The sequence below is a fragment of the Manis pentadactyla genome, chromosome 4 (assembly GCF_030020395.1).
Source record: "Manis pentadactyla isolate mManPen7 chromosome 4, mManPen7.hap1, whole genome shotgun sequence".
Taxonomy (NCBI): Eukaryota; Metazoa; Chordata; class Mammalia; order Pholidota; family Manidae; genus Manis; species Manis pentadactyla.
The window spans coordinates 95,035,291-95,057,258 of record NC_080022.1 but is presented as its reverse complement, the minus strand read 5'-3'; the positions used below and the strand labels follow the sequence as shown (position 1 = coordinate 95,057,258).

The 21,968-nt window shown below is 42.6% G+C and overlaps 1 protein-coding gene across 5 annotated transcripts in view; it reads right to left on the bottom strand.

Annotated features, from left to right (window-relative positions):
* Positions 1-21,968, bottom strand: part of TSPAN2 (tetraspanin 2) — a 47,532-nt gene that overhangs the window by 6,296 nt on the left and 19,268 nt on the right. For 4 of the 5 annotated variants that reach the window (XM_036923346.2, XM_036923347.2, XM_036923350.2 and 1 more), the window contains 4 exons: positions 14,521-14,618; positions 13,137-13,211; positions 11,769-11,867; positions 10,476-10,547 (listed from right to left, as the gene is read on the bottom strand). In XM_036923346.2, coding sequence (XP_036779241.1) covers positions 10,476-10,547; positions 11,769-11,867; positions 13,137-13,211; positions 14,521-14,618 — 344 coding nt within the window. The remainder of the gene's footprint in view (positions 1-10,475; positions 10,548-11,768; positions 11,868-13,136; positions 13,212-14,520; positions 14,619-21,968) is intronic. The other variant, XM_057500505.1, reaches the window with a different exon arrangement.

Here is a 21,968-nt window from a genome sequence, read left to right as displayed (position 1 = left end):
TCAAGTGCACATGGAACATTCTCTAGAACAGACCACATACTAGGCCCCAAAAAGAGCCTCAGTATTCAAATTCAAAAAGATTCAAATTCTACCAACCAACTTTTCAGACCACAAAGGTATAAAACTAGAAATAAATTGTACAAAGAAAGGAAAAAGGCTCACAAACACATGGAGGCTTAACAACATGCTTCGAAATAGTAAATAAGTCAACGATGAAATTAAAATGGAGATCCAGCAATATATGGAAATAAATGACAACAACAACATAAAGCCCCAGCTTCTGTGGGATGCAGCGAAAGCAGTCTTAAGAGGAAAGTATATAGCAATCCATGAATATTTAAAGAAGGACGAACACTCCCAAATGAATAGTCTAACATCACAATTATCAAAATTGGAACAAGAAGAACAAATGAGGCCTAAAGTCAGCAGAAGGAGGGACGTAATAAAGATCAGAGAAGAAATAAACAAAATTGAGAAGAATAAAACAACAGAAAAAAATCAATGAAACCAAGAGCTGGTTCTTTGAGAAAATAAACAAAATAGATAAGCCACTAGCCAGACTTATTAAGAGAAAAAGAGAATCAACACACATCAACAGAATCAGAAATGAGAAAGGAAACATCACTATTGGCCCATCAGAAATACAAAGAATGATTAGAGACTACTATGAAAACCTATATGCTAATAAGCTGGAAAACCTAGAAGAAACGGACAACTTCCTAGAAAAATACAACCTTCCAAGACCGACCAAGGAAGAAACACAAAATCTAAACAAACCAATTACCAGCAAAGAAATTTGAAATGGTAATCAAAAAACTACCCAAGAAAAAAAACCCCAGGCCAGATGGATTTACCTCAGAATATTATCAGACATACAGAGAAGATATAATACCCATTCTCCTTAAAGTTTTCCAAAAAATAGAAGAAGAGGGGATACTCCCAAACTCATTCTATGCAGCCAACATCACCCTAATACCAAAACCAGGCAAAGACCCCACCAAAAAAGAAAATTACAGAACAATATCCCTGATGAACGTAGATGCAAAAATACTCAATAAAATATTAGCAAACCGAATTCAAAAATATATCAAAAGGATCAATACACCACGACCAAGTGGGATTCATCCCAGGGATGCAAGGATGGTACAACATTCGAAAATCCATAAACATCATCTACCACATAAACAAAAAGAAAGACAAAAACCACATGATCATCTCGATAGATGCTGAAAAAGCATTCAACAAAATTCAACATCCATTCATGATAAAAACTCTCAGCAAAATGGGAATAGAGGGCAAGTACCTCAACATAATAAAGGCCATATATGATAAACCCACAGCCAACATCAAACTGAACAGCGAGAAGCTGAAAGCTTTTCCTCTGAGATCGGGAACAAGACAGGGATGCCCACTCTCCCCACTGTTATTTAACATAGTATTGGAGGTCCTAGCCATGGCAATTAGACAAAACAAAAAAATACAAGGAATCCAGATTGGTTAAGGAAGACGTTAAACTGTCACTATTTGCAGATGACATGATATTGTACATAAAACCCTAAAGACTCCACTCCAAAACTACTAGAACTGATATCGGAATACAGCAAAGTTGCAGGATACAAAATTAACACACAGAAATCTGTGGCTTTCCTATACACGAACAATGAATCAATAGAAAGAGAAATCAGGAAAACAATTCCATTCAAAATTGCATCAAAAAGAATAAAATACCTAGGAATAAACCTAACCAAATAAGTGAAAGACCTATACCCTGAAAACTACAAGACACTCTTAAGAGAAACTAAAGAGGACACTAACAAATGGAAACTCATCCCATGCTCATGGCTAGGAAGAATTAATATTGTCAAAATGGCCATCCTGCCCAAAGCAATATACAGATTTGATGCAATCCCTATCAAATTACCAACAACATTCTTCAACGAACTGGAACAAATAGTTCAAAAATTCATATGGAAACACCAAAGACCCCAAATAGCCAAAGCAATCCTGAGAAAGAAGAATAAAGTGGGGCATATCTCACTCCCCAACTTCAAGCTCTACTACAAAGCAATCAAAATCTAATACAAAGCAATCTAATACAAAGGAATAGTAATCAAGATAATTTGGTACTGGCACAAGAACAGAGCCACAGACCAGTGGAACAGACTAGAGACTCCAGACATTAACCCAAACATATATGGTCAATTAATATTCAATAAAGGAGCCATGGACATACAATGGGGAAATGACAGTCTCTTCAACAGATGGTGCTGGCAAAACTGGACAGCTACATGTAAGAGAATGAGACTGGATCACTGTCTAAACCCATACACAAAAGTAAATTCGAAATGGATCAAAGACCTGAATGTAAGTCATGAAACTATAAAACTCTTAAAAAAATCATACGCAAAAATCTCTTGGACATAAACATTAGTGACTTCTTCACGAACATATCTCCCTGGGCAAGGAAAACAAAATCAAAAATGAACAAGTGGGACTATATCAAGCTGAAAAGCTTCTGTACAGCAAAGGACACCATCAATAGAACAAAAAGGTACCCTACAGTATAGGAGAATATATTCATAAATGACAGATCTGATAAAGGCTTGACATCCAAAATATATAAAGAGCTCATGCACCTCAACAAACAAAAAGCAAATAATCCAATTAAAAAATGGGCAGAGGAGCTGAATGGACAGTTCTCCAAAGAAGAAACTCTGATGGCCAACAGACATATGAAAAGATGCTCCACATCACTAGTTATCAGAGAAATGCAAATTAAAACCACAATGAGATATCACCTCACACCAGTAAGGATGGCTACCATCCAAAAGACAAATAACAACAAATGTTGGCGAGGTTGTGGAGAAAGGGGAACCCTCCTACACTGCTGATGGGAATGTAAATTAGTTCAACCATTGTGGGAAGCAGTATGGAGGTTCCTCAGAATGCTCAAAATAGAAATACCATTTGACCCAGGAATTCCACTTCTAGGAATTTACCCTAAGAATGCAGCACTCCAGTGTTTGAAAAAGACAGATGGACCCCTATGTTTATCGCTGCACTATTTACATTAACCAAGATATGGAAGCAACCTAAATATCCATCAGTAGATGAATGGATAAAGAAGATGTGGTACATATACACAATGGAATATTACTCAGACATAAGAAAAAAACAGATCCTACCATTAGCAACAACATGGATGGAGCTAGAGGGTATTATGCTCAGTGAAATAAGCCAAGTGGAGAAAGAGAAATACCAAATGATTTCACTCATCTGTGGAGTATAAGAACAAAGGAAAAACTGAAAGAACAAAACAGCAGCAGAATCACAGAACCCAAGAATGGACTAACAGTTACCAAAGGGAAAGAGACTGGAGAGAATGGGAGGGTAGGGAGGGATAAGGGTGGGGATGAAGAAAGGGGGTATTATGATTAGCATGTATAATGTGGGGGGTGGGGGAAAGGGGAGGGCTGTGCAACACAGAGAAAACAAGTAGTGATTCTACAACATCTTACTATGCTGATGGACAGTGACTGTAATGGGGTTTGTGGGGGGGGACTTGGGGTAGGGGAGAGCCTAGTAAACATAATGTTCTCCATGTAATTGTAGATTAATGATAACAAAATAAAAAAATTAAACACATACACACACACACAGACACACACACACAAAAAGGTAGGCATTACCTAATAAGGAGCTAAAACATCTGCACAGATTCAATTAAACAAAGGAAAGAAGCTGCATGTTAGGAATTGGAGGACTATTCTCTTCTCTGGTGGCTGGCCTGGGTGGGTTCCTATCCTTTCATCTGTGCCCCACAGAGACCTGTGCAGGGCAGGTTCAATGTAACTTTATGGATGGGGAAAACTGGACAGGGAGCAGAACAGATCAATTATAATGTAATTCATTTCTCCAGCTTCTATTTGAAGTCCTCTTAAGTATAGATGTATGTTCTCAAATTAATTTTGTCTTTAGGCTGCCCCAGGTCCTTTTACTTGTCTGTGGTCAGCCCCCTCAGATACCCACAAAAGATAAAGGAAACCCTTACCACTATCCTCATGTCTCCTACCATACTGCATTCTGTCAGCAAACATGTCTTGAGCATCTATCTTGCATCAGTTATTGGAATAGTATGGTGGACACAGAGATAAGAAGACATAGTTTCTTCTGCCCTCAGGGGGCTCACAGTTTAGAAAACGACACAGACCCACCCACCCCCGCTGAATAATTACAATACATTCTTGTAGAAGTTTGAGAACTGCTCTAATACTGACTCTTTTACTTACTGCAGAAAATGGGAATCAACCTATAGAAATTCTTCCAACCTGCCTCTCTTTCACCTATTAGCTTATATGCCCCATTATTCAGTGCTGTAGGTAGTGAGCCTGCAAAGTGAGCAAGACAAGCACACTTTTTTCTTCTTTCTCTCTCACCAAAGCCAAAAAGTACCCTTCTCGGTGAAAGTTATCCCCTTTACTGGCTCTGATCTCATTCCCTTTCAGCTCCCAGGAAGCCTGTGTTGTCAGCTGTCTTTTTTTGCTTCCTATGCATTCAATCTCTCCTTCTCTATTGACAACTCCTCCACTCATCATAAAACACCAGGCTTACAGTCTTCAGTCTAAAACAAAACAAAATCCCCTCAATACTGTCCTCTTCTAGTTCCATCCATATCCCTTCCTTTCTTTTATAGTTGGCTTCTTTTTGTGAAAAACAAACTAACAAAACATATATTGGCTACTCAAATATAAAAGGAATATGTACTTCTTGTTGAAATTGGAAAATACTGTAGTCCCCCTTATCCAGTTTTCTTTCTGTGGTTTCAGTTAACTGTGGACAACTGTGGTCCAGAAGAAGCTCATGATCCTCCTCCTGACTTCTCGTGAGAAGGTCAGTAGTAGCCTAATGTTACATCACAGTGCCTACGTCATCCCCCTCACTTCATTTCACCACACAGATATTTCCTCACTTCACATCGTCACAAGAAGGGTGAGTACAGTACAGGAAGGTATTTTCAGAGAGACACCATATGCACATAACTTTTATTACAATATATTGTCTTAATTATTCTATTTTATTATTAGTTATTATTTCTGTCTCTTACTGTGCCTAATTTACAAGTTAGGTTTTATCATAGGTATGTACAGGAAAAAACATAGCATATACAGGACTGGGTACTGTCTATGGTTTCAGGCATACCCTGGGGGTTCTGGAATGTAGCTCCTTCATAGGAGGGGGGCCTACTGTAGATGTTAAAAAAAAAGAAAATAGGGAACATTTATATTCCTATCACTAAAGATAATCACTAAAATTGTTTGTATTCTTGAATGCAAACATACTCTCTCAGTTCATTCTTTATATACAACTGTGGTTTTTAAACTTAATATTACAACTACAAAAATATCTCCTTCATTAAGAATACTTTTAAATTGTTACTTTTAATGGTTGTAAAACATTTCATCATATGATGGTACATAGTTTATAATTATATATCCATATAATTACCTATCCTTTACATATTAATGGCCTATTCAATATTTTGTTCTTATGAATAACACTGCAAAAATTCCACTGCACAAAAATCTCTGTCCACATTTCTGATTTCTTTCCTTAAAATAAATTTGAGAAGTGGAATTTCTGGATCAAAGGGCTTGAACATACTTAATCCATTAGTGTTATGATGTCAAACTGATCTCTAAAAATCTTGTACTGATTTCTCTGAAAATGCTCATTTCATATCATTTTTGCCAACACTGTATATTACTAAGAAAAAAAAAAGCTTGGCCAATTTCATATATTAAAAAATGACATCTCTTTAATTTGCTATTATTATTTAACATTACTATTAACTGTATACACTTTTTATGTGTTGAATGGTAATTTAGACTTCATCTTTTCTGGATTCTCTATTCCTGTTCTTTGTCCAAAGCCAAACTAATTGAAAGGACACCCTCCCTCCTTACTACTCATTTTCAGTCAGCATGCGAGTGCCCTCTGCCCCAATAACAAGTCATCAGTTACTTTTTTTTTATTAAGGTATTATTGAACTCACTTAGTATGCTATTACAAACACAATCTAAAGGTTCTTTTTTTTTTCCTCCTCCATTTTTTATATATTAGGGATCATATTCTGTATTCTTTGTCTATCCCTTGAGTGACTTTGGGGGACAGTTGATTTAATTTTGCATTTACTTAGTATTTAACTGTTCTACTTGCTTTACTGTGGTTTTATTTCCCCTGGTGACAGCTATTTAGCCTTAGGAACACTTCCATCTATAGTAGTCCCTCCAAAATACACTGTAGAGACAGTTTGTGGGAGATGAATTCTCTCAGCTTTTGCTTATCTGGAAATTGTTTAATCCCTCCTTCAAATTTAAATGATAATCTTGCTGGATAGAGTAATCTTGGTTCAAGGCCCTTCTACTTCATTGCATTAAATCCATCATGCCACTCCTTTCTGGCCTGTAAGGTTTCTGCTGAGAAGTCTGATGATAGCCTGATGTATTTTCCTTTGTATGTGATCTTTTTTCTCTCTCTGGCTGCTTTTAATAGCCTGTCCTTATCCTTGATCTTTGCCATTTTAATTATTATATGTCTTGGTGTTGTCTTCCTTGGGTCCCTTTAATAGTAATGTTAAATAATAAAGCAAATTAAAGAGATGTCATTTTTTAATATGTGAAATTGGCCAAGCTTGTGTTGGGAGATCTGTGCACCTCCATGGCCTGAGAGACTATCTCCTTCCCCAGATTGGGAAACTTTTCAGCAGTTGCCTCCTCAAAGACACTTTCTATCCCTTTCTCTCTCTCTTCTTCTTCTGGTACCTGTATAATGCAAATATTGTTCCATTTGGATTGGTCACACAGTTCTCTCAATATTCTTTCATTCCTAGAGATCCTTTTTTCTCTCTGAGCCTCAGCTTCTTTGTATTCCTCTTCTCTAATTTCTATTTCATTTATCATCTCCTCCACCGTATATAATCTGCTTTTAAAATCCTCCATTGTGTGCCTTAATGATTGGATTTACATCTAAGTTTGCTACTGAGTTCTTGAATATTTTTCTATAACTCCAGGAGCATGTTTATGATTTTTATTTTGAAATATCTTTCAGAAAGATTGATTAGTTCAGTCTCACTTGATGCTTTTTCTGGTGTTTGTGGGATTTTGGCTTGAACCAGGTTATGCAGTCTGGCACAGTCTTCTTTACTGTTGCTCTTTCAGGATTAGTTGTATTAATTATATTTTCGTATTATATGTGGTTTTAGAAGGATGTCTCTGTCTTACCTCTCATGCTGCCATCTTTAATCCCCTACTCCATCAATTACTTTTTAAAATGTTTAATCTGTCAACTCTTTAGTAGCTATCTTATTGGAGTTTCTTAGACTTCCAGTTCCCCATATAAACTATCACATTTTCTGCTTCTGTGCCATTGCTTATGCTCTTCCCTCTGTAGGCTGGTGTCCTACCCTTTCCTGCCCAAAGCTTGCATAATTACTTCTCACATTTGAAGACTCAGCTGAGACATCTTTACTCCAGGCAGGGTTCCCAATCCTTCCAGCCTGTGGCCTCACCTAAGTGCCCCCTTGTGGTGTCATGGCACCTTGCACACTCTGTACATATCTGTATTCTGCACCTTATCTGTGTCCATCTCTTTTATTAGACTGCAAGTCCCTTGAGAGTACGAGTTTGTGTCATTCATCTTTGTATCTGCAGTGCCAGCATAAGGAAGGTAGTCAACAAATGTTGAGCTGATTTCAACGGCAGCACCTGGCCCTGGTGACCATGCCCTCCTCCCTGCTGTGGGCCTCCTCACTTGTGTCTGGCTACTTTTCCTACTTTTCTTATTTGGCAACTCTTCCTCTGCCCATTCCCAAATGTATTTCCCCAGAGCTCTATCCGTGTTGTCCTTTTGTCCAAAACTAATGGATCAAATTCATATCTCATATCTACAGCTTTAATATTTCCATAAAGTACTTATGCCCAAACCTCTCTCCTGAGCCACAAACCAGATTTTCCAACTGCCTATAGGACGTTTCACTTGCAAGTTCCACTGGCTCCTCAAAATCACCATGTTAATATTCACTTTCTTTTCTCCAAAATGTGCTTCTTCTTCTCTGTCCCTCAGTTCAATAAATGATACCATCATCTATCAAGATGGTAAAGCCAGGAACCCAGCAGTGGATTCCTCTCTCTTCCTCATACCTAACCAGTCACCAGGTTCTGTAGATTTTACTTTCTAAATGGCCTCCTCTTTATTCCTGCCCCTCAGTCCACCTTTTTAAGAGATATTAACTGTTACTAGTTAATATCTCTTGGCTGTCAGTGAGGATGGCAGCCTTCCCATCTGGTCTCCTCTGCTTCAGTTCATTCATTTCCAATCAGTCCTCTATACTGCCATTACAGCAAACTCAGGAAAACTCAAATACCATCCCAGATTCTACTTTCAGTGCTTTCGTAAGCACATGGTGTGAGGTCTAAACTTCAGGCTTCACAAGAATATTCAAGACCCTTCAAGAACAGGTCCCTCCTCTTCAAAGGACTCATTTCCATGGGCACTAGGGCTTCCAGTCACTCCCCACTGCTGGCAATTTCCTGGACACTTTCTCTTGCATCCATGCCTTTGTCCTATCCCCTCTACTTGGAATACCCATGCTTTTTGTTAGTTTTCCGAACTGCTATTCATCCTTCAAATTTCATGCAAAGAATCACATCAGGGAGCCTCCTGTGACCCCACAGTTGCCATGCCCCTGGCTGGGCCTGCTGTGCTCCCTCTCTGGTGGCCTTCAGTCATGTACTGCCACATGGTGGTCACGGCTCCCCTGCTGGCCTCCCCAGCCAGATGGTGAGCAGTTTGAGGGCAGTGGCTGCATCTTACTCATTTCACCCAACTTAGAAGGACTCAAAAAGTATTCAATGGGTGATTCCTGACACAAGCTGGGACTAAAATCACATCCATCCTCTCAGCTGAGTGCCTAGAAACATGGGTATCATTGTCCCCCCTCTCATATTTCCCTCATTTCCCATAATTGTACTTGCACTTTGCCCAACTGCTTCACTGACACTGCATGGCAGATACCATTAGTGGTCTCCTAAGTACCAAATCCAACAAACGATTCTGAGCCTTCATTTCCTTGTCCTCTTCCCAGCACTTGGTTTTATGGACAAACTATCTCCTCCCTTGCTTCCCAGACACCACTGTCTTTGGACTCTTCTTCAAGCACCACCTCTTTCACAGTTTTGTTCTGGCTTCTTGTCCTCAGCCTACCCCTTAAATGACAGTATTTTCAGCCTACCTCTTTCCTTATTCTACACACTCTCCCTGGGTATTCCCATCCATGCCTACAGCTTCAGCTTCTATCAATATGCTGGGATCCCTACACATGTGTCTCCAGCTCAGACTATCTGTAAGTCCCATGGGCACCTAAAGGGCAAACTTGACCAAGACTGAAGCCATCATCTGCCCCCAGGATCTGCTCCTTCCTCTTCATTCATTTCTCTCTGCAAGGGGAGCCACTACCCACCCACTCTGCCTGAGCCAATGTTTGAAGTCTTAAGGCTTTCTCCCTTTCATTCCCCACTCACACCCAAAACATCTTCCAGGTATGTTGGTTCTACCCCTGAACATCTCTGAATCAGTTGCTTCCTGTCCCTCCCCACTCTTTGTAACTTGCTTTAGCCCCTTATCCTATCTTACAAGTGCCACCTAAGTGGCCTAACTCCATTAGTCTCCAACCTATTTCTATCCATCACATCCAGCAGTCTAAGTATTCTTTCTATAATGCAAAACTGATTATCTTGATCCTAAAAGCAAGGGCTAACCCAAACTTCCAGGTGTAAATCCATGCTTTTGCCTGCCTCTCCAAAAACGTCCCTTAGCATTCCCTCTGAACTCCCTCTTCTCCTGCAGTCCTGGAGTTTCAGCCTGCCATGCCTCTGTTCCTGCTGCTTTCTGGGCCTGGAATGACCTTCTTTTGTTAAGACTCAGCTCAAGGATCCCGTCCTTTGAGAAGCTTTCCTAACCCCAGTGTCTTCACTGTACCCTGTACAGAATTGAGGCATAGCACCACCTCCCTTGACTAATCTGTGAGGCCACCAAGGAAGGGACCATGAGTTTTTTATCTCAGATGTTTCAGAACCTGGCCTGACCCACAGCAGATACATGAAGTGTTTATCAAGTGCTGTGACTTCCATGGAGAAGCATAAGGCAACGTTATTGGGGTGGCTCCCCTGGAGAAGTGTGTGGCAGCATTCTCAGGGTGCACACCTCTGGCCCCAGTGAGCTTAATAATGACATAGCCTTTGCATCATCAGCCAGGGTACAAGGAGACTGAGACTTGGCATTGCTTCACTTATTTTACATAGAATAAAGTTGAGGCACAGAAGCTACTAGGAGAGAGCCTCCTAGAATCACACCCTCCCCCCGAGGGTAAAAACCACCTTACGCTCAGGTAGGACAGGAACCCTGGTGGAGAAGCTTACCTTGTGTCCTAGAAGCTCCTTTGGGCATGTGGGTTGGACCAGTTCAGAACTTTCCTTTCCACAGCACTGAAACTAGAGAGTCAGAAAAGAGCTTTTAGGACACATGAGGGAGAAGCAGCAGCTGCAAATCTGGGCAAGCTGTTAGGACCGGGGGTGCTGAGGCAGCGAGGCAGCTATGAGGCCTGGTCACTGCGGCCCAAACTGTCATTTCTGGAAAGAGACCGAAGAGTGACATAATTGTGCTAGCAAAACAAGAATGTGACTTCTCTAAAGCTGTCTCAGTTTTATGATAGGAAGTGACTCAAGGCAACCCAAACAAGGCAAGAAGCAAACTGACAGTGTCTGTGTAAATTGCTGTTTTTTAGGCAGGAGTTGGGCCTTTAGATTCTTTCAGCCTGGGATTAATTTAGCCTGCTGAAGTTTTATGAGCTTCAGGAAGGGCTCATTAACTGTGACAGTCTGGGATAGAGAGAACTGGTGACAGTAAACCCCAGGGGCTAAAAGACCAGAGTCCTGCCTTAGGACTGGCCCTTCAAAGACAAAGGAACCTGTGTGCTGCTGACATCCTTGGGGCAGCTGAAGCTGAACAGGATAAATGGCTGGCACCTTTCAGGACATTCCTGTGGCAGTCAAGAACTGGGTTACCTGAAAACACCTGGCCCAGGAGTTCAGAGCTACTTCTCCGTATCATAGTGGTTAAGAACTCAGGATGGCTCCAGCCCATGTCCTCCCTGTGGCTACACTGTATGTTCACCGCATGTGAACTGCATGTAGCTCTCAGCACAGCACCGACAGCACACTCCCACAGGTCTCTCCAGAAAGAGAGTGTGTAGCTACCTCACAGGCTCTTTCATTTTATAAATCAGGGAGCTGAGTGAGTTTCAGGGAGGTGAGGAATTTGCTCAAGGTCACAAAGCTGTTCAGTGGTAGAGCTGCAGCTAGAAATGACCTTTACTGACTTGAAGGTCACAGTAGTTTCTGTTACACCCAGCCCCACCCTTTGGGAGAACGTGGTATTTGTTTGGGCTGCTTTGTTGGTGTTCTTGTATGTGGTCTTTGTGTCTCTTTCAGACCCATGTCCTGATTGCCTCCTGCGAACTCAGTGTGTCAGGCCTCTTTCTCCTCCAAGTTCTACACATAATGCAGACTATGGCTCCAGTGAAGGCTGAAATACAGCACTGCTTCCTGGCTTTGCTGGATTTATTCTTATTTTCAATTCAGGTGATTAGAGAGACCTGGCTCATGGGTAATCTTTAGAAGATAGGATTTTAAGGAAGAAATAATGTTACTTACTGTTGAGTGGAAGGTACTGAGAGTCCCATTTCCCTTTTCTCTGTCTCTAAGGTAATCATTATATGCCTCTTCATACATGGTCTGAACATGTCGTATAGCCTGAAAAAATACCAGGAAAACCAAGGGGGCAGTGAATGGGAAGTTTCAAATATTCTCCTTTCATTAAGGAAAACCCCCTCTTCCTTACCCTTCAAAAATATGGCCTTTCCCTATGTTTTTCTGCCTTTTAAGATGATTCTGCATATATGGGACAGATTATAGATTCTGCAGTTTCTAAGATAACTTTTAAAGACATAAGGATAGACTAACGAAGAAAAATATTCATAGACTAGAAAGACTTCTTAGAATAGCAGTTCTCAAACCTGAATGGACATCAGCATCAACTGGACCCCAGACTCCTGGGTTCAGCCAGGTGATCCTGAGGCACAGCCAGGATTCTTGTTACCCCACTCATTAAAAGTCCTCAAGTCTCTTCATGACATGGTTTAAAAGGTGTTCACAACCAAAACAAATTGTTTTGGCATTCAAATATCATAAAACTTAGAGAATGCTTTTTCTAGCATAAAGGCATATGATCCAAATCCATACAGCTCTCCCAAAGTCATAAGATCCAATCCTCTAACCTACAAATATTACCAGCTTCTTTAGAAAAAATTCCAAAGGAGCTGAAATTTACTTATTTTACACATTTAGCATTTTAAAAAATCTAAAAATAGCTTTATAGACACAATTATTGACAGCACATGAATTTATGTGAAATATAGTAAACTTAAGACTTCATTCTTCCTCCTTTTCTTTTTCACTCCTCTCTCTGCCACAGTGTGTTTTAACCTTCTAAAAAGGCCACATTCTCTGTGGGTTCTCCTGATGACCTATTTTGGACACTACAGTTTGAGCACAGATCTAAATAAACTGGCTTCTCAGCACACAGGTCAGGCTTTAGTCTGTGATGATGACATAGCCTCTGCTCAGGCCAAGTCTTAAGGACAAATGACAGCCCAACAAGGTAAGAATGTATGTTCTTCCCCCTCCTCCTTTCTCATGTCTTCAATCAAACCTACCCCATTTCAAATGGGATAATATTAAACTGGAGATCCTTTTCAAAAAAGAAAATCATAGGCCCCTTTTATAAATTAAATGAAAGCCCTGAACAATCTCCCGAGAAAAATGTGTGCACGTATAGGCATGCACACTCATTCCTACTTACGCTCAGTTCCGTATAATTCTTCTGGGTTAAAAAGTTCTGTTCAAATGATAACTGTGGGGCTATCTGGTATCGCAGTGTCACTGTGGCTATTCCCATGTCCTTTGCCATAGAGAGAACACTTTAACCATCAGTAAAAGAAATTGTAAGTAATTTTTACTTACTACATCCTTGCCTATAAAAGCAAATACTCCAGTGGTTACTTCAGCAGCAAATATCACCAGCAGGCAGGTGAAAAACTAGAGGGGAGAAAATACTAACTGCATTAATTCAATACCTTCTCAATTTATTTGGCCTCTGATTCTACTTCCATTTGAAAAACACTAGGCAAGGCTGTTAGCTTGAATTGATCTGGTGGGAAGCCCTTGCCTCATCAGTCCCCTTGTAGTTTGCTCATTCACTCATTAATTCAGCCATTGTTTATTGAGCATCTGTCATGCACCAGGTACTGTCCATGGGGCTGGGTATACAGTGTGAATAAGATGAGATCCCAGTGTCTCTACTGTCATGGCCTCTTATGAGAAGGGGAAGATATGATAAATGAGTAAAGCAATAAAAAAGATAATTTCAGATGGTGACATAGAAATCTCATCACCTAGAACGGTGTCGGACACCAATGTGATCAATGAATATTTGATGAGCAAAAGAGGTTCTATAAAGATACAGCTTTAGGCCAGGAGATGGAGAGTGGGGTGGCCGGTGCTGGGCTCGGGGAAGGTGTGCCTTGACACTGTGTAGTCTGGAAAGGCTTCTCTTGGGGGGTGGGAGTGGCAGTAGGGCTGCCCTGCTGGGCAGATTTCTGTTCTGGTCTTGGGTCTGCTCAGATCAAACCAAGTTCAGTGATGCACCAGAGGGGCAGATGTTCAGCAACTGGGGGAATGAGAGAACAGGGGGCCGGGGGATGGCACTGAGGAAATGGGTTAGAACTTTACATAGCATAGCAAGAGATCAGAAAGCAGCAGCCACAGTCAAAAAGTCAAATTTGCAATGAGGAAGGAGGGGCTGTCTAATAAAGTTGCTGTTCCTGACCCCCCCGTTTTCTGTCTTCTTGCCCCTCTGCTTCCTTCTTGTTTTCCTCAGGTCGCACTGGCATTCATGTACAGCACAGTTAAGTGAAATTTTTTCTTTCGTGTTTTTTTAAATAGATGCTGTTTGTTAAAAGAAGCCACAAGAGGGATGTTTTGTTAAGTTACTGCTCTGGAAAGCAATGCTTTTCTTGTAGATAACAGCCAGCACTTCTCTGCTATAGGAATCTTTTAGCTGTCTCACACTCTGTGAAATATTAAATTTTAGAGAACAATCAAAATTATCCCTCACAATTATTATGCAGTTTACCTCCTAAAACATCACACTAATGACCCAATTTTTTTCATACATTCCATCTGAGGTAGGGACAAAGATAATATTATTATTATGCAAGAAATGGAGAAACCCAGACTTAGAGAGGGAGTGAGCACCAAGTCTCAGTGGGCCTGAGGAGGACCTGGCACTGGAGGCCAGGCTTCTGGCTCCCTTCGGACGGATTCCCTCCCCCTACGCCCCACTTACAGATCCAAGCACACACTGTGATTCCCGCATTGCTCCGCAGCACCCGAAGAAGCCCACGGCCATCATCAGGGCCCCTGCTCCAACCAGCACATAGAGCCCTGTGGGGAAGAGGTCCGGGGAGATGTTGACCACTCCGAGCCACACGCTTCCGGAGCACCAGCGCCACCCCAAGTTTCCCACAGGCAGAGCATTCAGCTGTTAATAACAGGGGTAACACTTGATGAGTGCTTGCTGAGTGCTTCAGACACCTGACAACCTGTACCAGGATCCTAGGAGGTAGGATATACTGTTACCCCAGGTGAACAAGGCAAGCACTGCGCACAGAGGTGAAGGGAACCACTCACAGTCACAGGGCCAGCAAGGATTGAAACCATGTCTGTCTAACTCCCTCAGCTCGGACTCTCAATCATCCACATGCCTCCTATATGCAGGCACCTTACCTTTCAGATTTCCACCACCCCTGTAAGGTGGGCAATTACTACCATTCACATAAAATTGATGAGATTGAGTACAGAGCCAGTGCCAGACCAGGGCACACACCCCACCTTCCTAGGAGCCCCTTGAGCTCTCATGGCTCTCTGGAATCAGTGGCTGCCTGCATCTATTGAAATATGAGGGCAAAGTGTCTGGAAGGGAAAGGGGCTGACAATCTTCCCAGGCACAGATGGGGAAGCAGAGGAAGGGTGGGGCAGAAAGGGGCCGTTAAGTTAAGGAGAAGAGCAGAGGACACAGTGATAAGGCAGTAGGGTTTTGTGTGACCTACCAATTTCAGAGGCAGCACCATATACACTGGACAATGTAACATCACAAGAAAATAGTAGCCAATCAAGGGAGGTGATAAAGTACTATACACTAAATAATGTTATTATTAATACAATATTAGCTATATTTATTAAGGGTTTATATTCTCCAGGCACTGTTCTAAGCATGTGGCTCAGATATACGAATTTAATATTCATGAGGCTGGTGCTATTACTATCTCCATGTTTTAGACAGAGGAACTGGGCCCCAAAAGGTTGCCCAAGATCATCGAGCAGGGATAAAAATATCCATCTGCCTTCAAAGCCAGCTCCTCACCATTGCCCTGTCACAGTAAGAGCAGCTTAACCTGGGTGGTAATTTCACTTACTACCTGAGTCAAGTCACAGAACAGTTCTCACACAGAAAGAAAAGGGCAGAAATGTTCTTGTTCTGAGAGAAATATGGCCAAGCCTTTTCTTACTTCCTTTTCTGATCCTGAGATAAGTTAGAACACAATGCGGAGCCTGGCACTCCACTTGCTTAGAATAGTGCTAATCGCCTCTATTTTATTTTTTGGCATGCTATTCGCATGAGTCACCTGGAAACCACTCCTGTTTGCGGAGAGGGTGGAGAGCTGGCGTCCCACCTCGGTGGGGAGGCCCTGAGCCTGGCCTGCCTGAGGGCCCCTCTCTGTGCTGCGGGAAGGCAGATCTGTCTGTTCCCTGACACTGACAGAGCTGCCGGCCAGCCTGCTCTGCTTCCCCCGCCACCCAGGCTGGTCTCAGGGCCTTTCAGGGACGGGGAAGCCCTGCTATTCCGCAGCCCTGAGGCAGGTATTTATTTCCTGCTATACTGGGTCTGCCACTTCCTCCCTTTTCCTTTTCTTTAAAAGAATAAATTCATGTGGAATGGATGCAGTAATGAGAAAAATGATAAGGATACCATATTAAAAATAATACTATTGTTGGCCCTGCTACCTAAAAAACTTAAGGTTTTAAAATTTTTCTTTATTTTTCAAACTTCCATTTCCACGATCTCATTGGCTCCTCAAAACAACCCCCTTAGGTAAGACAAGTGTTACATTTCTGTTTTACTAATGGGAGTCAGAAAGGCAAGATAGCTCCGGGAGCCCCAGTTCTCATCCTAGTGAAACAGGCTACAGGACAGCAGCCACCACACCTTATTCAGCTTCCTCGCAGAATGTCTCACCAATGGACATCTTATTGTATTGACTTCCTGCTTAAAATGCTCATTGCTTCCCCACTGCTACATGATACAGTCTACAGGTTCTGCTGGAAGACACAGCCTAGGGACTGGCCCCCCGGATCCTTATCCATCCTACAATCTGGCCACATGGGAATTCACTGTGGTCTGACCCAGCCTGCTCTTTTCCATTTTGTGCCTTTGCAGGTTCTCACATTTATCTCTCTCTGTAGATGTTAAGTCCACAAACAAACCTTATTCATCCTACCTGGACTATGTCCAACACAGACAGAATTCTTGAATACTGTTTGTTGGATGAATGGATGATAAAAGATAAAATCAAATCAAGTTCTCGATGGGCTGCCATTGCCCATCTTTGAGTTTCTAAAGATACAAGCTGGGAGTAGTTCTCACTCAACATCCATGAAGCCAGCCACACAGGGCTGGGCTCTCCCAGGGTCAGGCAGATGAGGGTGGAACTGCACACCGTGAGGAAGGGCTCCTGACAGTCTGGAGTATAGAAAAGAGGGGGTGCTCCTGAAGAGGTCAGGGTGTGGTGGATGGAGGCAAAGGACCCCAGGTGGACAGAGTTACTCTGCATGGCAAACAGTCCTTCAGGCAACAGTGCTTGTCCTTCTGGAATAATGAGCTCCCCATAACAATTTGTTTGTTTGTACAGTATTCCATTCTTAGGCTATTAGAATCCTAGAGCTCACAGCGGAAATACACTGAAACTGCCCCAGTGGCTCCAGTGCCTGCGTTCTCTTCCCGGTGAACTTCAGTCTGTGTGCGTGTGGGCACCATGACTCAGCCCAATGCCGAGTGGGCCTGCTGGTTGGAGCTGAAGGCAGAATCAGAAGGAACCGGGTAGGTGTACCAATTCCACGGCCTGCTGAACTTAGTCACAAAGCAGTTGTAATACTTTGCATACCATAAGGCCACCTATGGCTTTCAGGGATACCTTATCCTTTTTCTGATTTGGGCCTTAAAAATAGCTGTTGAATGAACTAATTGGCAGTCACATTTTAATTGAAGATGGTTTCTGTAGAGCCCTCTTCCTCCCACAGCCCTCTTGTGTGATAAGTATACTACCTATTTCCCAAATCCACCATGTTTTCCAAGTCCTGTTTCCCTTGACTTGAAAAGAGAAAACACTTTGAAGTTGCATTTACATCATTAATAGCCATGCCTTCTGATGCCAGTGATCTCTGGGCAGCATGTTACCACTAATTCCCTGACAATTCCACCACTTGTTTATTAGGTTTCAAATTGTTCTTTTTAAGCTAGAAGCATCATTTAGTTAACACAGAAAAGAGACAGCAATCTCCTAAAGCCTTGTCTGCATCAAGTCATTTAAAAATGGCCCCCCCTTTTAGGGAGTGGATAATGGCATGTCACCAATTTTAGTGGCTTTTTGGCAGCAGACGGTTTTACAGACCTGGCTAATGACCATTTTTCATCTAAAGATATTTTTCTCTTCTTCTGTGCAACTATGCCCTCCTTCCCAGCTTGCCCGGAATGCATATAATTATATAGGTATCAAAAATATTAGATGAGACTTAGTGTGTGGGGAAGGTGAAGACTTGCATTTCTCTCTCAGGAACAATGGTCATCAGTTACTGACTGAATATGGTTCTAAGCGCTTCACAGGTATTAGTCCCGGAGCCATTCCCCACTTCCGGTGCCTCAGCCTGCTCTGTGCTATGCCCTTGGCGGCATCACCTCAGGATCCTGCCACCTGCAAAGGCTCAGTGCTACCAACCATTCTCTCATTCTGACTACACGGCACTAAGCCACTTCTTTACCCTTCCTTCTCATACTCTCCCATGTCATCATGCCTCCTGCAGGCTGACTCCTTCTTTAGCACGCCCTCAGTACATTAAGAAAAACAGTTAATATTTATTGAGAGTCACCACACAACATGTACTGGCTTAAGTACATTCCTATGCTAAATCATCTTATACATCAATCCTATGAGGTATGTGGAATCAGTATTCATACTGCACTGCTGAGGAATACGAGACACAGAGATATTAAATCATTTACCTAAGACTGAAACTGAACTAGGGGGTCGACTCAAAAGTGCACACCCTAACTCATCTGCTGCCCTTTCAGTAGGCACTCAGAAGAAGGCTGACTCTCTTAGTTAGAAGTCTGTTAATTTTGCAATTTGTAATTGGCAGGAGGGGTCTTCTTCCTTGAGAAAAGTGCTTGAGGGGTTTATATAGGGCTGGGAGCCACACATCTAGGCCTGCCAGCCATGGTTTTAGGTAAATCCTCTTATTCCTCAGTTTTGTTATCTGTAAGATGGAAATAATATTATCTTCTCTAATTTGTTGTGGAAATGCTATAGCACGTCTCTGTTTGGCAGCTACCATGACTCTCAGGTACACTGAAAACCAAGAAGTAAAACAATATTACCGGAGTGAATCAGAGTTTTGAAAAAGGCTAGCCAGCCCTTCAACATTTGGCTCTGGAACATTTAGGAAAATGTAAGGAGACACAGTATCCAGTCACAATCACAACCAGGCTCTGTGACTGAATTCAACAGGCAGCTACAGTCAGTCTGTGATCCTCAAGAGCCAAGCGGCTGCTGTTTATGCGGGCAACCCCTTCCCGGAGAAAACCTGCTCATGTCCTCCGCTCACAGACATGACTCGATGCGCTCGAGCACACACCAGCTGTCCAGCCTTCCAAGGGCAAGGAGGGTTGCTCCCACTCAGTGCACCTGGAAAGAAGACCCCTGTGGTGTTTGTTCCTTTAGGAGCAGCCCCAGAGACAGACCGCAGCTGGAAGTTGGAGGGACAGATTGGTTGGCAGTGGAAGACACAGGGCTTCTCCCAAGAATTCCCTGAAAGATACTAAAGTGGATATGGTCTAGGAAACACCCAAGTTACCCAAGATTTTCCTGCTGCCAGCTCCACCCTGGCCAGGCTCTCCTGTCTCCACATTGGCAACCAGTGGACACAGATCTGTGTCAGCCTGGCCTCAGAGGCCCTTGAGAGGCAGCAGCAGGAGGCACTCAGCCTGACCACCCCCACTCCCTTCCTCATTCCCAACTCCCCTCATGGCTGGATCTTCTCCACCCTGTTCCCTGGCTGTGAAGCAGATCTTTATCACAGGAGAAAGAACTGGGATCCCAGAAAGGAAAGCACCATCCCCTCACCCCCAAAGGTGGAAGAATTTCTCCTGCAAAGTGTGGCAGTCATCTGTGCAGAAGCAGGGAGCCAGACCACGTGTCCTCCTGAGGTCCCTCTCAGAGGCTGGACTCCAGGTTGTGAGGCTGTATTTTCTTAAGAGTCACTTGAATGTGTCAAGCCTATCCACCAATGCCCTTTAGCAAAGGAGTGATGAGTTTAATGGGCCTATAGCTCTGGAACCTATTCTGAAAACAAAATACACAGATCTGTGTGTGGTACCCCATGAATGAAGTGAGGTTTTCCAAAACCTGGGCCTACTTCTTTTTTAAAGTCCTATTGCCTCACATTGTTAGCTATGCAAGTCCATAAATGGTATCCTGGTGTATTTTTCTTCTTCTGTTATTGCTAGAGTGCAGGTATCTTTCCTATTTCTACAAGTATTTCCTATTTCCTATAAAATTATATAGTGAGGAAAGAAATATCAATTTCTATGAACATGTATATTGCTCTTTCCATTTGTATTGTAAGAAATACTTGCAGTGGAGAAAATGACTCCACAAATTCTTTTTTTTGTTGCTCTGTCCAGAGAGGCAGCATGCGAAGCAGAGCGAGCACAGGCGTGGGTGTCAGCAGACCTGGATTGTGGGCTGAGCTCCGCCATGAAGAGCTGGAAAAGCACGGCTAACTGCCGGCCTCACTGCTTCACTTCTGGTCCTTAGTTTCTGTATTCTGTCTAGCGCTAAGATTCTACAATAACCTACTTCCTAAATTTAGAGCCCAGAGTATGAGCATCTTCACCATCAGCTACTCAGGGGCTGACTTGGGGAGCTGTGGCTCAGGAAGAAGAACTAAGGGTGGCAAACCCACATCCAGGCCCTGGGCCGCAAGCAAGCAAGGACTCAGGCCCTGTTGTGTGGACCATTGGTTTCCCTACCCAGAATCCACTTCCTCTTCCTCTCCCAGAGAAATGACCCTCCTCCACTCCGGGTGCCTGTGGTCTGAGTGCTCACGCCCCTCAAGCTTTAACATGGGTGAGAAGCCCAGGCTGAAGCCAATGAGCCCGAGCAGCTGGCCACAGTGACTTTGGCTGGATCTGTTGGAAGCAAAGAGGCATGTTACTTCTGCTGCCAGGGTTACTCAGAAGATGGCCCCTGTGGCTGCGGGCAGCCACTTTTCTGTGTCTAGAGGAAACCTGCCCAGAAATGGAGCCAAAGGAAAGCAGAGTAAGAGATACTCCAGACAGGATTTGGATCACATCACTTATATCCCTGACACAAGTACTAAATCCTCAACTTTTCAGTTATGTGAGTCAAGAAATTTCTATTTTGCTCAAGATAGTTCAAGTCAAGTTTCTGTGATTTGCAATTAAGAGTCCTGACAGATATGCCCAGAAAGATTATGACATTTCTTGCATCTTGGGGAGTTCATATTGTTTTAGTTTAGATTAGAAAGTAGAATCAGAGAATCAGGAATGTTTGTATAGAGCTAGTTCACCCTCCTACTATACAGAGGAATGTCCTGAATTGATAAGCACCCCATTCTGATTTTTGCCACATTAGTGGTTAATACTGATGTAGAGGATAATTTACTTTGTGAAAGTCTGCTCAGCTTCTTTGATTTATTTAATCATTAAAAAGGTTTTCTTATGTTGGACCCAAATCTACACCTGTGAAATTGCTATCAGTGGTTTATTTCTGGGGTCAGTGCAGACAGAGGCTGTGGCCCAGACTGGCTTCCCTCCTCAGTTCCACATTCCTGCCCCTTTCTCTGACTGAGCAGGACCCCTTACTTCTGCAACTGAGGTTTCCATCTGAAAATCATCAATTATTCAGGCTTGACTCCATCACTGAACTCCTTTGTCATTTTGTGCTTGCCTCTGAATTTAATAATATTTAGTAATGCTCAGTAATGTTTAATGTTTCTTGTCTTTCTGTCCCTTTTCCTACTGCACCCACCGTTATGCCCTTAAGTCTAGTGTATTGTATAATCTAGCATTATCATTATCAATAATCTAGCATATTTTTTTCTGTCCTGTGACTCCCCTCCCATTTGACTGCTGCCAGAATAATCTTGCCCAAGCCATACATTAGCCTACTATTGCTTATCAGATTAACTGAGTTTCAAAGCCCTCTATAGTTGTCCTGCCCCTCTCCCCAATCCTTCCTCCTTTCCAACATGCCCCAGTCCTTCACATTCCAAGAAGAGTCCTCTGTCCATCCTGGCTCACCACTGTCGGGTAGTCTTGCCCTACAACCTTTACAGTCCCCATTCCGCCTTCTCTCCATTGATTAGTCTGGTCTTTCAAACCTAACTCAAATCCGTCTTTTCTCATCAGTTTAGAATGACCCCTGATGTACCCACTGC